We start from the raw sequence: 15,026 nt of genomic DNA on the forward strand, positions 1-15,026 counted from the left end.
TGAGCGCCCACTGTTTCAAGGTGAGCGTGTGGTCAGGTCCTCCAGGCACTAAGTGCTGTCTGGTCCACAGCGGAGCCCAGACCCCCGCGCAGGCCTTGCTGGGTGGAGAGTGCAAGACTGTGGTTACCATACCACAGTATGGGGTATGGTAACGGGTATGTTACCATACCACAGTATGGGGGCGGGGTGCTGGGCGTGAAGGGTGTTGTGTCCTGCACACCGGAAGGGAAGGGGTAACGGCACGTGTTGGGAGCCCGTCTGAGCCCTCGGCCCCTGGCTCTGATCCTGTGGGCAGGAACACGCTCATCCACGTCCACCCAGGGACAATGGGGCTGCGGGCTTGGTGGCTGTTACCCCAGCGCGTGGGAAGGAGGCTTACGTAACTTGTAACCTCAGCAGGGCAGACCCTGGTGGGGAGAAACTGTGGCCCGGGTTCGGAGGAATAGCTGGGCTGTTTCCTCCTGGGGGAGCCCCATTCCTGGGCCAGTTGCTGCTACTTACAAGGGTGCCAACCTGCCTGGCTCTTGCCCTCGCACCCACTGTCCCCACAAAGAGCTGCCCTGCTGGAGCCATGGGCATGGCTTCGGCTTCCCAGTTGGAGTCTGGGGTCCAGGTGACTCCCTGGAAGCCCCACCTGCATCCTCAGTGTCACCCTTTGATTCTGGTCTCCTCCTCCTGGGGTTCCACACGCCCAGGCTCACTGCCATCGTTTGAGGGGGTTTTCTGGGGCTTGGCTTCTCTTTCCACTTGTCATGCATCCTCAGGTGACTAAAAGGGACTCTGTCTTGGAGCGGGTTTTGTTCAAACAGAAGGTGACTCTTGTTCGTGATGGAGAGATGGGGGCACCAGCATGACCTTGAGGCGGCAGTTTGGAGGCTGAGGTAGGGGCAAGAATGCTGGTGGGAGGCGGGAGGAAGATGGGGGCATGTTAATACAAGAGGGCTTCTGAGTGCACCCCACGCCCCCAGTGCTCAGGAGGCTGGGAGCAGAGTCAGAACTCCACCCTCAGGGTGAGCCTCCACCTAGCACCCAAGCCCCGAGCTGAGCCCAGGAGGCTGGAAAGGAGCCTTTGTGAGCCACAGCCCTCTCTGGACACGGCTCGGGGATGTTTGGACTCTTAATTAGTGTGAATGTTCCTTAATCATCCTTGGATGGAGCTCCTGATGAGGGTTGCCATGGCCACAGGGCTCTGGTGAGTAAAGGGCCCTCCACACTTTCACATCAGTCACCTCACCCATGTGGAGCTCAGGCAACTCTGCTCCGAGCCTTGGGCGCCTCCAGGAGCTCCTGGGAGCTCCTCCTTCTGTGGCACCTGAGGTCCCTGGGTGCTCCTGGTAGGAACACATCACCACAGGCTACCACGTGGTGTGTCCTCTGGGCCCTCCCAGTAGTACCACCGGGGGCGGTGGAAGAGGAAGCAGGTTCACAGAGGACCAGTGACGTACCCAAGCCCAGTGATGACTGTCCACGCCCTGTGCCGGGTGAGGACGTGATGACAGTTCCATGGCATCAGGTGAGGGCTCGTGGCCTGAATACCAGCAGCCTGTGAAGTAAGTGCAGGTAGCCGTCCCTGCTTTGTAGGTGAGGTGAGCGGCTCGGAGAGGCTGAGTAACTTGCCCCAGGTCACGGAGCAAGTGAGAGGGCGAGGTGGGCTTCTGGCGCTGCCAGTGCCCGCTCTCGGTAGCAGAGGCAGAGCCCAGGGTTTGCTGTGGTTCCTGGGTCTTCCTGGAGCATGGAAGTTATCCCTTCTGCCCCCTCCACTGGCCCTGCGGTGGCCCCGAGGGCCATGGCACCATGGCATGAGGTGGGGAAAGTGGGGGTAATGGGGTGCTCCATGCGTGGGCACCTGCAACCCAGGGTGGGTTTTAGAGTTCAGTGTCCCATGGGGACTGTCCCCAGCCTCAGCCCAGCAGCTCCCACAGTCTCCTTCAAAGGGGGCTGATTCTTCCTGGCTCCTGCCAGCGCACACAATGGTCTGGGGGCCAGGCCAGATATGTGACGCATCCCATGCCAGCTGAGGACAAGCCAAGGGCACGTGGTGGGTGGGGCAGCGAGTGCCTGATGCCCTCCAGAGGGGTGCTGACAGCTGGGTCCCTGTCCTCGTCATGAATGTCCTGAATGCAGGCTGCCCTGCTGTTCCTGGTCTCCTAATTAGAGCGAGACGTGGTCATGTGCATCCCCTGCAGCTTTTCCGGATTGTTTTTCACCCAGCTGAGCAGAGGCAGGGCTGTTAGTCCTCGTCACGGTAGATGATCATGGGTCACGCGTGGTCAGATGTTTGTTCTGGGAAGTTGGGTCTTCAGAGTATGAGACTGTCACCTCTCCCCCTTTTCCATGTTCTGGAGGCTCCTAACCCGCAAGACTTAAGGAGGCTCCAGCGCCCTGGAGGGCTGCTTCTCCTACCCCAGGCGTGTGCCTTCCTGGACTCAACCTGGTCGTAGGTGTGCAGTCCTCTCTCCTCTTTTGAACGCCTGACTTTGCTCACACGGGGTGGGTCTCGCGACAACCTTCTCCATGAGACACTCTGCAGGTAACCCAGGTCTGTCTCCGTAGGGGGCTGTGGGCTGCTGCAGCAGAAAGACCAACGTCCAGACTCTTAAGCATGGACGTTGGTGCTCATTCACTGAGCAGGTTGGCAGGTGGCTGCCTCCATTGGGAGGCCCCTCCCGGGGGTGCGTTCTCTGTGTCCTTCGCCCCTTCTGTCCCTGGATCCAGTTGCAGGTGGTGAGGAGCGTGGGGAAGGTACAGCCACTTCCCAAATCCTGGACCAGGTGCTGGCCGGCCTTGCTGGCCCACGTCTCTGGGGTGAGGATGCAGCCGTCACTGCCACCTGCAGGGAGGTGGCAGGCGGTGCTCTGGGCGCCAGGAGGAAGAGGGGACGCAGCCTTGAGGGGCCTCGGGAGCAGGCGTGAGTGAAGAGGGGGACTCCCGGGGCCCGGGACAGGCCTGTCCTCAGCACCTTCCTTGCATGTTCTCCTTCTTTGTGACCCGCTAGGAGCTCGTCCCAGACTTGGCCATCTCCCCAGATGTCTGGCCATTTCCAAGCTGGTTGTGCGTCAGAATCACCACGGTTCTCTGGAGACACGGACGCCTGGCCCCAGGCCCCACAGTGCTGCTTCACAGGCCCAAGGTAGGACCTGGGCGCCTGCAGGTAAAAAGTCCCGCAGGTCCAGCGGCCCCAGCCCCTACACTTGGCCCCGGTTCTGCCCCAGGTCCAAGGAGAGGCATCCACGGCCCATGTGGAGGCAGCGCCGTGGGTTCACTCCCCGCCTGGCTCCCGCAGGATCTACGAGGGCCCCAGGGCAGAGTGGAGAGGACATGCCCGCCTTGGGAGACAGGAGCTGGGAGATGTGATGTCCCCGTTGGGAGGCACAAGCTGCTAATTGCTTTGTTTCGCGTTACCAACATCTGCGGGGAGAGAGCAGATGCCGCCACTTGCCCAGCCTGCTGTCCCCAGAGGTGACCACTCTGTGGCGTCCAGGGCTCTTGGCACAGAACCTGTCAGACCACAGCCAAGCACCCTGTCCGGCTGCCCCCATGTCCTTGCTGCTAAGACAGTCGCGTCCACACGCTGCCCTGAGAATGGGCACTGTGGTGACTGCCACTCCTTCCTGCAGCAGCACCAGGAGCATACTTCTCTCTCCTTCTCGAAGATTCCAGGCGGAACCTCTCAGCTCGGCGCCACAAACTGAACGGCTCCACCAAGGTTTCTCTCTCTAATTTTAAGGGCACCTTTCCCCCCAAGCTGCAGCTCTGGGCTCTCAGAGGATGCTGGAGGGCCAGAGCACGCAGGGGCGAGGGGTGGGGGAACGACTAGGGTCTCCCTTACAGAACACCTTGAATGTTTCTTTTTAAGTGGGTGGGTGGGTTCTCAGATGCAGAGAAAACCCACATCTTGGTTCAGTGGCCGTCCTGTGTCCCTTGTAGGAAGAGGAAGTGCCTTGTCTGCTGAGAGGAGCTCCATTCAGCCTCTGAGCCTCAGTTTCCCTGTTTGTGAAACCAAGAACTAACCCGCCTGCAACTGCATCATAGGGTTTTCTCAAGAGGATCAAATTTAATCAGGTTCAACAAGCTGTGTATTAATACAACATTTAAACTGCTTCCCAAATGACTGGTGCTGAGGGAATACACGCGTGCATAAAATGAGATGTCGTTCTCAGAAGAAATGGAAAATGCAGAGGAAGGCACACACACATCAGCAAGCAGGATGCAGGGCTGAATTAGTGATCATGGTTGTCCCCATGGCAACCACGGCCCCAGGACCCCTGTCTCCATAGCAGACTGTGCCTTGCTGGCCTGTGCCCACCCTGCCCCCAAATGATGAGGGTCCATCACATGCCCACAAAGGGGAGAACCCAGCCCGTCCTGTTGGGAGTGGAGACGGTGACCCCTGGGCACAGGGGCTATGTCTTTTGAACCTCCTGGTGCTTCAAGCCCAGCAGAGTACCTGGCACAAGCTCAACCTCTGAGCTTTTTTTAACCATGAAACAAACTAGATGCACAGTGACCAGTATAATAGTTTGAGAACAACAGCCCGCCCCCGCACCCCACTTGCTTCCCATCTTCTTCATCACCTAAGGAAGCGTCACTACTGTTTGGCTTTTCTTCCTTTGAACCAGGTCTAAATGGATGTCAACAGGCATCTTCTGGGACATGTGTTTCTGCTCTCCACCGTATTGAGACTCAGTTAGTTAATGTCCCCTCTGGGGTAGGACTGATGGTGGTGGGTGCAGTCAACGTTGCTGAATGCAGGCAGGGGCTGTGAAGGCAAATACCCCGTGTGCCTAGCCGAGGAGGAGAGAGTTGGGAGCCCTCAGGAGCCTGAAGGCCAGGCTTGGCAACAGCTGCACTGCCTGGACCCTGGAGGGTGTGCCTGTCTCAGCTGGGTGCCTGTGTGGGTGGAGCCGGGGGGGTGTGGAAGCCGGGGCCCTGCCCAGATCGGGTGCGGAATGCTGGGGTATCAGCAGGCAGGGGCAGGGATGGGCCTCCTGGGGCCGAGGCCGGAATCAGTCCCTGAGCACACGGCTGCCCCCACCTCTCATCCTCAGAGGAGGTCTCCACCCGGAGTAAGGGCTGAACTGCCCATGCCCACTCCCCTCAGTGAGCTCCGCATCGCTGGATCACAGCATTTCTAGGTGGGGCTCGTCTGGCTGTCTGCTTGGCCTGGGTCGTGTCCAGGTCCTCGGCCTTTTCCCATCTAAGACCTTTCTAGGATGCATGTCCACCAGATACAGATGGACAAAAACTGCAGTGGGCCTGGTCCAGCTAGACCAAGCATATCCCTAGATCTGACCTCCTTCTGCCTTGGTCCCCTGAGGGCCCCTCGCCGTCCTTGTATGTGGTAGGTGCTCAACAAACTCCTGTCTGGCAGCCCTGAGATGCTGCACCTCGGGTTCGGTGCTGAAGCGACGTGGAAGGACCCAGAATAGATACGTCCTGTGCTGACCTGCTGACCCGCGTCCAACCTGGTTTTCAAACCCCTCCCCACTCTTCCTGGAGTGGGGAAGGGATGGCACTCCATCAGGGCCAGCTCTGGTCATGGGATCTGACATCCCAGCTATGAGCTAGGGGTGGAGGCGTGTGGCCCCAGGCCACCTGCCTGAGCCTGAGGCCAGGTCTGTCCCCTCCCCACAGGTGACATTGAGGCCAACAGCTTCCGTGATCTCCATTTTCGTCTGAAACTGTGGATCTGACGGGCCTGGCACAGGACTGCTGTGGGTACAAAGTTGAGTCTACTTGCCACGCCCTCTTCAAATGTAAGGGTCGTGTGATTTTTAAAAGACCTGGGATCTGAGAGCCCCCAAAATGCCAGATGGAGGGCTGCTTTGGGAACGGGACCAGCTGGGCTTCTCTTTGGGCCTGGGGAGCTCCGCCGTGGGGTCCTAACATTTCTCCCGTATGGGCCAATGTGAGGGCTAGGGAGGCTGAAGTGGCCTGAATCTGTTTCTAAATCTGACACTGTTGTTGGACACTGATCATTTCCAGCTCCTCTTTCACAGGCCCCTATGAGTGAGAAAATGTGGCTGAGCTGGGAGGTTTTATAGCCTTCACTCACCTCATTCCTGGGGCAAGAGCTCCATCCACTAGGAAACTCTGGTCCCAAGGCCAGAAAACACACACCTTATAGAAAGTGCTGCGGCCACATCCAGGGAACAAAAACGTCACACTAGGTGACTGAGAAGGTGCTCAGTCTTCCCCAACTTGTCCCACCTGCGAGGAGCTGGAGCCCAAATATGGATTCTCTGGTGGCGGTAGACAGACAGCAGCCCGATCACTGTACGCTGTTCAGCTGAGTCATAAGCTGGACTTTGGTGACCTGAGGAGTCACAACCGAAGGCCTGAGGGAATGGAGACCCGCGTGTCATGCTAGGATTTTGTGGGACCCCCCCGCCCACCAAAGACTTGCAGGTATTTTATGTATCGTCTATCTACCTGTCGTTAAACTGGCCCCAGATGACCTGGCTCCAGTGGAAACTCAGGTCCCCTAGAGGCCATGGGGCAGTGAATACCCTCTCTGGCATTTCCATGGCCCCCATCGAGCACCTTGAATTCAATCAGTCTCTGCTGGTCAGTAGGGTGCCTGGCGGAGGCGGAATTCAGACACATGAACCTCTCTCTCTCTGGCAGGGACTCGCAGCCCCCCTCACTGACTGCTGGCAGGAAGTTCACCCCTGGGTGACGAGGATGCTGGTCTGTGCTCAGTTAAAGAGACAGTCATCATGGTGGCTGGGGACTGGTGCAGAGGCAAAGAGGAATCGCGGCCCAAGGCAGGAGCAATCTGGAGGCTGCTTGCTGCTGAATTGGGAGGGGGCGGGAAGCCAGAGCCATTTCAGATCAGTATACCTGCCCCCTGGAGAGCCCGGGCCACCCCCTACCCCCACCTCTGGGGGTGTCCACCTGGGGCTTCTCCTTGGAGGTCCCCACATTCCGCTCCTATCACCCCAACCACACTTCCTGATTCCCATGTTATCTTCTCCATCCAGCAGATTCGGTCAAATCTTTAGAGCCCGAGGGGCTTACCTGCCCTGTGACTCACTCAAGACACCTGCAGGGAGCCCCACTCCCAGGGGTCACCACATCCTGCTGTGCGGGGCATCTGCCCTTGTCATCCACCTTGGAGCCTGTGTTGAGCTGCGGCAGGCAGACCCCACCTGTCGTTCCTCAAATGCCCTGTGCATCCTCACCCATGTGGAACTCCGGCCCCTTCCCTTGGGTCAGTGAGATGACAAATTCTTTACTTGAGTTGCACCCGTGTCTAGTGGGGAGCCAGCTGTCTGCAGGCCCAGGTGTCTGTGGGTTTGGCATCTGCCTTTGCTTTGCTACCAGAAGCAGAATCTTCAGGGGGTGAGAATCCCAGGAGGTGAGACCCCTGACCCCTGGGGGGAAGCTCAGCTGATCCTGAAGACCAGGGAGGGGCTCTCAAGAGGTCAGGGGGAGTCATCACAGCCCAGGCCTCATGCCACTTCTGGCGCTAAGGTCATCGACAGCAGAGCACCGACGTGAGCGTGGTCTCTACTTGGTCAGAGATGGGACAGCTGCCTTTTGGAGAGGTCAGCCTTAGCTCAGGGTCTGAATCCACACTTAATTGTTTATTGACAAAGTGGGCCAACAGATGTCAATACCCATGGCGACAAAGGCAGGTGGACTTTGAGGGGATAAAATGAAACTGTCCTCAGGGCTGGTGCTAAAGCTAGTCTGCAGGGCCCCTGAAGGCTCCTACAAAGTCTCAGGGGCCCCGGAAAGGCAGCTTAATGCAGTGGCCACTGGGCATTCATGTCTGGAATGGACAGCATCTGTTGGTGATGATTTTAAACCCAGAGTCTGCCCCAAATGAGAGGTGGCCTCTGGCATCTGGAGAGGTGCAGGATGACTGGCAGGGCTGAGGGATGACCTGCCCAGCTCTTGGTGTCAGTGGGCCCTGTTCCCAGGCAGCTGTGTGGCCCCACTGTGGCGTCTCTGGCTAGTGCTAACGGCACAGTGACAGAGGGGCGTGGCTTCCCCCATAAGGCTCTCCTTGGGACCCAGGCTCGTTCCCTGGAGAGAGTTGGAATAACTGGGCAAGCGGGGAAGCCTGGTGAGGTGGGGGCACCTGGTGAGGTGGGGGCACCTGGTGAATCAGGATGACCAGGGAAACAAGGAAGAGAGGGGCCTGGGGCAGCAGGAGACCAACAGGCCACAGGCGTCTGCAAGGATGGGGGAGGGCCTCACTCATGCGAAGATGACATTTCCATGGAGGTCACCTAGGCTCCTGCCCGTCCTGCCCCACTCACCCCACCACCACTGCCAGAGACATGCTGAGAACATAAACCAAAGTCTTTTCGGATCCCTAAGAGTCCTGACCCACTAACATCTGGGCCCAGATGAGATTTCACTCTTTGAAAACCACAGCTGAGGCCACGTGCCATAAGAGGGGTGACCGATTAGGATCTGGCTGTTCGGGGGCAGCCTGACTTTGCTGTTTCCGGGGAGTGTGACTTTGGGGAGATTACAGGTGCTGGTCTCTGTTGCAGAAAGGGTTTTGACAAGAATGCATTGAACTGGCCAAGGGGAGGCTGTGCCCTCAGGGAGACCGAGGAGGTGGCTTCCACTGGGCACTTTGTGGACTGCAGGGGCCACTGGGGTGGGCCTGTCCCCGCTCTACAGCTGCCACGTAGGTGGTGTCGGGCGCATCACCTTCTCTGACCCTCAGCTCTGACTCCCATCCTCTGGCGCTCTCAGGACTCCATGGGGAAAGGGCCCAAGGGCTGGGGTGAGGCCTTCCTGGGCGGTGCCTATGGAGGCTGCCGTGATTGCAAGTCAGCTTGGGTCTAGGGAGGCATGGCGGCCTCATGCTTTTAGAAGATGGCGTGTGGGCAGCAGCGACTGACACAGTCCCCTCCCCAGCAAGGCTGAGAGGGCCACAGGGGCCACCCTTAAGTGAGCTTCAGGCCACACGCGGCCGGTCATCAGTTGTCCTCTGATGGTTTGGCCCTGACCCCCACACCCTCAAGGCTACAAGGCACCGTGTGTGGTCATGATGCTGGCCCTGGGAAGGCCTGGAGGAGCTGAGGGCATGGGGAGGGCTGAGCGTTTTAGACAGAGGGCTGAGGGGACAGAGGGTAGAGGTCTGAGGGGAATGGAGCCCCCAAATGGTGGCAGGGCAGGTGGGTGGGAGGGACATAAATCCAAAGATAGGCAACTTTGGGCACTGCTTGAGTGAAAAATGGCATTTTAAGACAAGTACAAAGAAGAACACTTCACACAATGCCTCACGGTGAATGAACTGGAGAGGCTAAGTAAAAAGGACGGGAGGGTGGCACCAAGCCTGGGGATGGGTCCTCGGGGCCTGTGACCACCCATCTCTGCACCCGGTGGCTGAACGTGGCCTCCAGCCTGTGTTCACCAGCATCCTCTCTCATCACCCTCACCGAGAGATGAGGACCAAGAAGTGTGCCCACCTGCCCAGGATCACAGCTGAAACCTGGGTTGGTTCGGTCCCAAATCCAGCCTCTCTCATCAGGCTACTCCGACTCTTCCAGAAATCTCTGGGCTTCTTGCATATATCCTGTTTTGAGTGTGGTTGGTTTGCTGTTGGTTTTTATTTATTTTGGCCATGCTGTGTGGCATATGGGATCTTAGTTCCTCGACCAGGGATTGAACTTGTGCCCCCTGCGTTTGGTCCACGCTGGTTGGTGGACCACCAGGGAAATCACTAGGGTGTGTGTCTGGAGCATCCATAGATTCAAATGCCTGATGGAGCTCAGTTTTGACCGAGAAAGGCAGTGCTAATAATTTTCAGAATGGGTGCATGCTAAGTCGCTTCAGTCATGTCCGACTCTGCGACGCTATGGACTGTAGCCTGCCTGGCTTTCTGTCCATGGGATTTCCCAGGCAAGAATAACTAGAGTGGGTTGCCATTTCCTTCTCCAGGGGATCTTCCTGACCCAGGGATCGAACCTGTGTCTCCTGCATTGCAGGCAGATCCTTTACCATTGAGCCACCAGGAAGTGTTTAAGGTTGACGAGAAGAGCAGCAGGTGAGGGGATCAAACCTGATCCCTTATCCCAGGACCGTGGTTCTTAATTTCCACTGCACCCTGAAATCACCAGGCTGCACCCCTGATCAATCACACAAAATTTCTGGGGCTGGGACCCAGGAAGCAGGGCCCTCCTAAGCGCCGTGGGTGGAACCACTGCCCTGGAGCAATGGCCTCCGCATGCGCTGAAGTCTCAGGATAAAAATATTTACGGACATGTTCACGTGGGAACCTCAGCGCCTCATGCTGTGACCCTCCTGGAACCCCCAGGACGCCCTGCTGCTGCTGCTGGTGGCTCTGCAGTCACTTTAACAACAAGGAAGCTTTGGTGAAATCCAAGGATTGGTATTAATCAGAAAGAAAAGGTCTAAGCAAAAAAAAAAAACCTAGAAGATAATTTTTGTTAAATAATGAACACTCGTGAAACAGCCATGAAATGGTATTAAAATGTCTGTGATTACTTATTTCTCAGCATTCATCTGATAACTGAAGCAGCAGGAAGCAATAGTTGCACTTAAAAAATGACAAGAAAATAGCTATTCATTTAGTCGTGTCCTCAGTAAGATCACTAGTGTCACCGTCGTCACCAAGGTGTCAGCAGGTGGGGAGAAGCGTACCCCGGGGTGTCCGCGGCTCCTGGGCCTAGAGTTCCTGGAGCAAACCTGCGTCCTCCAGGGAGAAGTCTGGGGAGGGGCCGGCCTGCCCCGGCCCCAGATCAACGAGGACCCCAGGACTGCATATTGCTGCATGGTGGCTGCGGAGGTGGGACGTGTTCCAGAGGAGGCCTGACATTCCTCGGCCGGGGACAGCGTGGAGGGAGCGACGTTCTGGGCCTGGGGGAGATTCTGGTTTTGCATTCTCAGGGCTGGACTCGTCTGAAGACCTGTGACAGCTGGGGGTCCTTCCAGCAGCTTCTCTGTCTCTCCCCCTACCTGGCCTATTTTCTTCCCGCAGGGAAGGTGCGTGGATGGAGGGGGCGGTGCTGCCAGTGGAGTCAGGCAGGGCCACCAGCAGAAGAGCATGTGTCCCCTGCCCTCTTCCTGTTGCACCATATTCCAAAATAAATAAATAAATAAATGAACACATGTTCCTGTTTGTCTGTTGCTAACGCTCTGGCATCCTGGGCACTGGCCATTGATCCACCAGGATCCATGCGGAGACAGCCTTGAGGGTCAGGATCTTCGGAGCATCCACTGGGAATGGGTCAGCGGTGCCCCATCTGTCCCAAGCTCTACACAGTGCTGTGAAAACGATATGAAAGGGTGAAAACAAAGGGAATCCATAAATCCCAGGGCTTCGTGGCGTCATTGGCGATGACTTACACTGTAACAGCCTCACACAGGTATATCCACCTGTGTGTCCACCCTGGCCAGCCCTGCTCCTCTGCACCCGCACACGACTGGCCCAGGCTCCTCGTGTGCCCGGGGAAGCTCATAGGTGGTTGCTCTTGGAGAGGTAGGCGATGAGGGCCACGGCCACGCCCACGTAGATGCCGGTCCCTATGGTGATGGAGAGCACGGCCAGGAAGAGGGCCCGCCGGGAGCTGGTGCTGGCCTGGTGGAAGTCCCCCTTGGCCACGGCTTTGTTCGTCTGCAGAGGGAGGAGGGAGAAGAGAAAGGGAGCCAAGATGAGCGAGGGGAACAGAGACCGGACTGGCCAATGGGAGGCCATGCGCGCTCCCAGCCTATGGGAGGGGAGGCAGAGGTGCTGTCACTCACCACTGTTCCACCCCCGCCCCCCCACACTCCGCCCCTGCCCTGCAAGGAGGCAAAGCTTAAAAGAAAGAAAGCGAAGCCCCAGGGATGCCCAGGCCGGCAGTGGTCAGCTGAGCACCAGCCACTGGAGTCCTGGATCTCGGGCACCAGGATGGAGGGTGGGGACGTTACAAGTTGGTGCCTCCTTCTGCCCTGTAGACACTCGAATGATAGTTCTACAGTGTGTTCACATTCACCTCCTCTGGTCCTTACAGCACAGGGGCCCACAGGGAAGAAAACTGTAGTTCTTATACCTGGAGGGGAATCTGCCATCTAAGATTGTCCAGTCCACTCCTCAGCCAGTGTCCGGGGATCTGTGTACCCCAAGCCCCCTTTCTGCCATGGAGGGGGTGGCACCCCTCCCACCAGAAAAATGACTCTGGGTGAGACCAACACCTCTATTTCTGGTCACCCAGTTGCACAACGACACGTTGGTTTCACTAGATCCACGTTCTGCGGGGCCATGAGTTGGAGGGGAGCATGGAGGCTTTGGGTGTTGTGTTGGATTTGGTGCTTTGTGGCGGTGCCCACCTCTCCACCGCCAGCCCCATCCTCCTTGTCCCCTTGACCAGGGAGGCACTGGGCTGTGGGGACTGTACATGATTCAACTGTGACATCATGGAGGGCCAGCCCCCTGAGTGATGGCAGGTGAGGGTGGAGGCCCCCCAGGGCAGGTGCCCCTGGAGCCCCAGGGGATGGCCAGGAGGGCTGACCCCAGGCAGGGGGCAGGGGTGTCCTCATCAAGGCAAAGGTGGAGCCTGCTCCTCAGGTGGGACATCTCGACTCCCTGAGGACCCATCTCCAGAGACCAGCCTCTCACCAGATCACACTTCCGTGTGTGTTGCGTGTACGTCTACGTCTACATTTTGTGGGCAGGATGGGAGGTGGCATACTGTTTACTCAAACAGTAAACTTGATGTGGTCAGAGGGCAGACTCAGAGGTCACTAGGAAATGGCTTTCTGTCCTCTGTGGTCCTCCCGCACCCATTCAATGAGATGTCGGCTGGAGAAAGGACTCCTTCCTTCTCTAACTTCTGGATCTTGAGATTTTATGTCTTCTTTCTCAATCTGGGGTCTTGGAAGTGAGCCTGAGGACTCCCTGTGGATGATCTTTGATGAAGTGGAGCGAAGGAAACGCGGAGGGAAGCTCCCAGGACAAGAGTGACCCTCTTGGGACTCTTGGTGGCGAGCCATCCCTGCTGGCATGCCTCACCCCAAAGGGGCAGACCCCACGGAGGCAGGCCGGGGGTGGGGACAGACCACTGTCCCAGGAATGGCTCAGGTTTGCCCCACAGAGTACATCATAAAAAAACAGAGCTACATGCCACCCCTAGAATGGCTGCAAGGGAAAGAGACACAGCGGAAACCCATACTCTCATTTGATCCCGTTGAAAGTGTGAATTCCTGTAGATGGAGAAGAAAACAAATGAGAAGTTGAGGCTATTGTCATTAAATTGATTAAGGAGGAGTAGGCTTGTGGGCTGATTAGACTACTTGGGAAACGGAGCACTTGTTATAGCTGGATGTATAGACACACACATGACACAAGCGTTACCCCTCCTCCGCCCTCCCCGGCAGGCGCGCAAGGGAAATGAGGCGTTTGTGTACCAAAGACACCTTCAAGAATGTCTGTAGCCATACTGACCATTATAGCCCTGACCTGGAAGTCATCCCAACATCCAACCACAGCAGAAGAATAGATAGCAATGATACCTGATGCAGGGGGCTTCCCAGGTGGCTCAGTGGTAAAAAATCTGCCCGCCAAGGCAGGGGAGCTCTGTTGTGATGGAGGCGCTTAAGTCTGTGCCACCCAGCCTGGTGGCCACAGTGATGGAGGTGGTTAAGTCTGTGCCGCCCAGCCTGGTGGCCACGAGCCACCTGCGGCTACAGAGCAGTGGGGTTGTGATGAGTGTGACTGTGAGTTTTTAATATCATCCGATTTAAATTAATTAAAATGTAAATAGCCAAACGTTAGAGGCCACCATGTTGGGTAGCAGACACCCAGAAGAAATGAGTGGAGGGTCCCACGGGGAGCAGGGAGGAGAGGAAGCCCAAAGGAAGGGGGCAGGATGAACCCAAAGGAGGTGGAAACCCGGGAGGGTTGGTTCAGGCATCAGTGCTGGGGAGCTGTGGGGGGTGGGGTGTCCCTGCAACCAGAAACTGTTCCACATACACATGTGCCTCTGCATTTACCTGTGTACTTGTTTTGGTGGCTCAGTGTCAGGTGGAGATAATGAAACAGAGGCAAGATAAAGGAGGCTGGGGTGACCCTGTGAGGTGGGAAAGCCCATGAAATCTCCAGATGATGGGGGCCTCAGGACCGGGGCGTGGAGTGAGCATGCTGGCCGGAGCCCACTGGCCTTGCTCCCAGATGGAATCTCTCAGGGGCTGATGCTGGTCTCCAGGTCTCAGTGACACATGGCAAAGCCCAGAGCTCCATCTCTGCTGGGGGATACCTCCCCTGAGCTCCCTACCCCCCGGGTGATGATGCTCCTAGGGTCTGGCACTGGATTGATTTTCCCATAAGCTTTTGCCAAAGTCCTCATTTTCTTTGGCTAAAAAAATACCTACTGTTGTTTGAGGTTCAGGAAAAACATGACTTTCTCTGCAATATATCCCTGCTTTGATTTTCTTGCTTTCTTTTTTTGATCACATGGGTTGGGGGATCTTAGCTCCCCGACCAGGGATCAAACCTGGGCCCTGGAAATGAAAGCATGGAGTCCTAAGCACTGGACCACAAAGACGTTCCCATTGTTTTGTTTTTCTTATGGTATTTTGTATTCTTACTGTTAATGTTATTTCTATGGTCTCTTATTTTAGGGGCAAGAACTGCTAAGGTTGGATGAGTCCACATCCACGTGGCTCTCTGCTCGGGTTGAGGGGCCGGGTCCAGGCACAGCTGGGACAGACTGGGCAGCACAAGGCTGGTGCCAGACTCCCACCTCCAAGGAGCGTGAGGGACGCACTCTCTGCCTCCCAACCATCTCTCTGGAAATTTAGAGCACGCTGGGCACTTTATGGCTCATTTTTCCTCTAGCACCAATATCTGTCTGGCTGGATTACATTTCTTTGCATTATCGCAAAGCTGATTTCCCTTATTTATTATTGTCTCCTGCTCGCTGTGCGCCAATGGGCACTTGGAGCTGCGTTGGGGGAGGAGGTGATTGTGTGGCGGTTTAACAGGCTCCTTTGGGGAGGGAGACCCTCTGCGGCCACGCCTCACTCAGCCCCACACACGCATTTCTTATGTGTGTTCA

The 15,026-nt window shown here is 56.9% G+C and overlaps 1 protein-coding gene and 1 long non-coding RNA gene across 3 annotated transcripts in view; one reads left to right on the forward strand and one right to left on the reverse strand.

The window, feature by feature from the left end:
• Positions 1-729: 729 nt before the first annotated feature.
• LOC113903439 lies at positions 730-9,092 on the forward strand. Its single transcript, XR_003514111.1, has 4 exons — positions 730-2,805; positions 2,996-3,130; positions 3,618-3,706; positions 3,928-9,092. It is a non-coding gene; the product is annotated as an uncharacterized LOC113903439 (long non-coding RNA).
• Positions 9,093-10,447: 1,355 nt separating this feature from the next.
• SYNDIG1 (synapse differentiation inducing 1) overlaps positions 10,448-15,026 on the reverse strand; it is a 102,930-nt gene continuing 98,351 nt past the window's right edge. Inside the window, exon 4 of one of the 2 annotated variants that reach the window (XM_027559555.1) lies at positions 10,448-11,605. In XM_027559555.1, coding sequence (XP_027415356.1) covers positions 11,447-11,605 — 159 coding nt within the window. In that variant the 3' untranslated portion in view covers positions 10,448-11,446. The remainder of the gene's footprint in view (positions 11,606-15,026) is intronic. The other variant, XM_027559554.1, reaches the window with a different exon arrangement.

This window comes from Bos indicus x Bos taurus, chromosome 13 (genome assembly GCF_003369695.1).
Source record: "Bos indicus x Bos taurus breed Angus x Brahman F1 hybrid chromosome 13, Bos_hybrid_MaternalHap_v2.0, whole genome shotgun sequence".
NCBI classification, from domain to species: domain Eukaryota; kingdom Metazoa; phylum Chordata; class Mammalia; order Artiodactyla; family Bovidae; genus Bos; species Bos indicus x Bos taurus.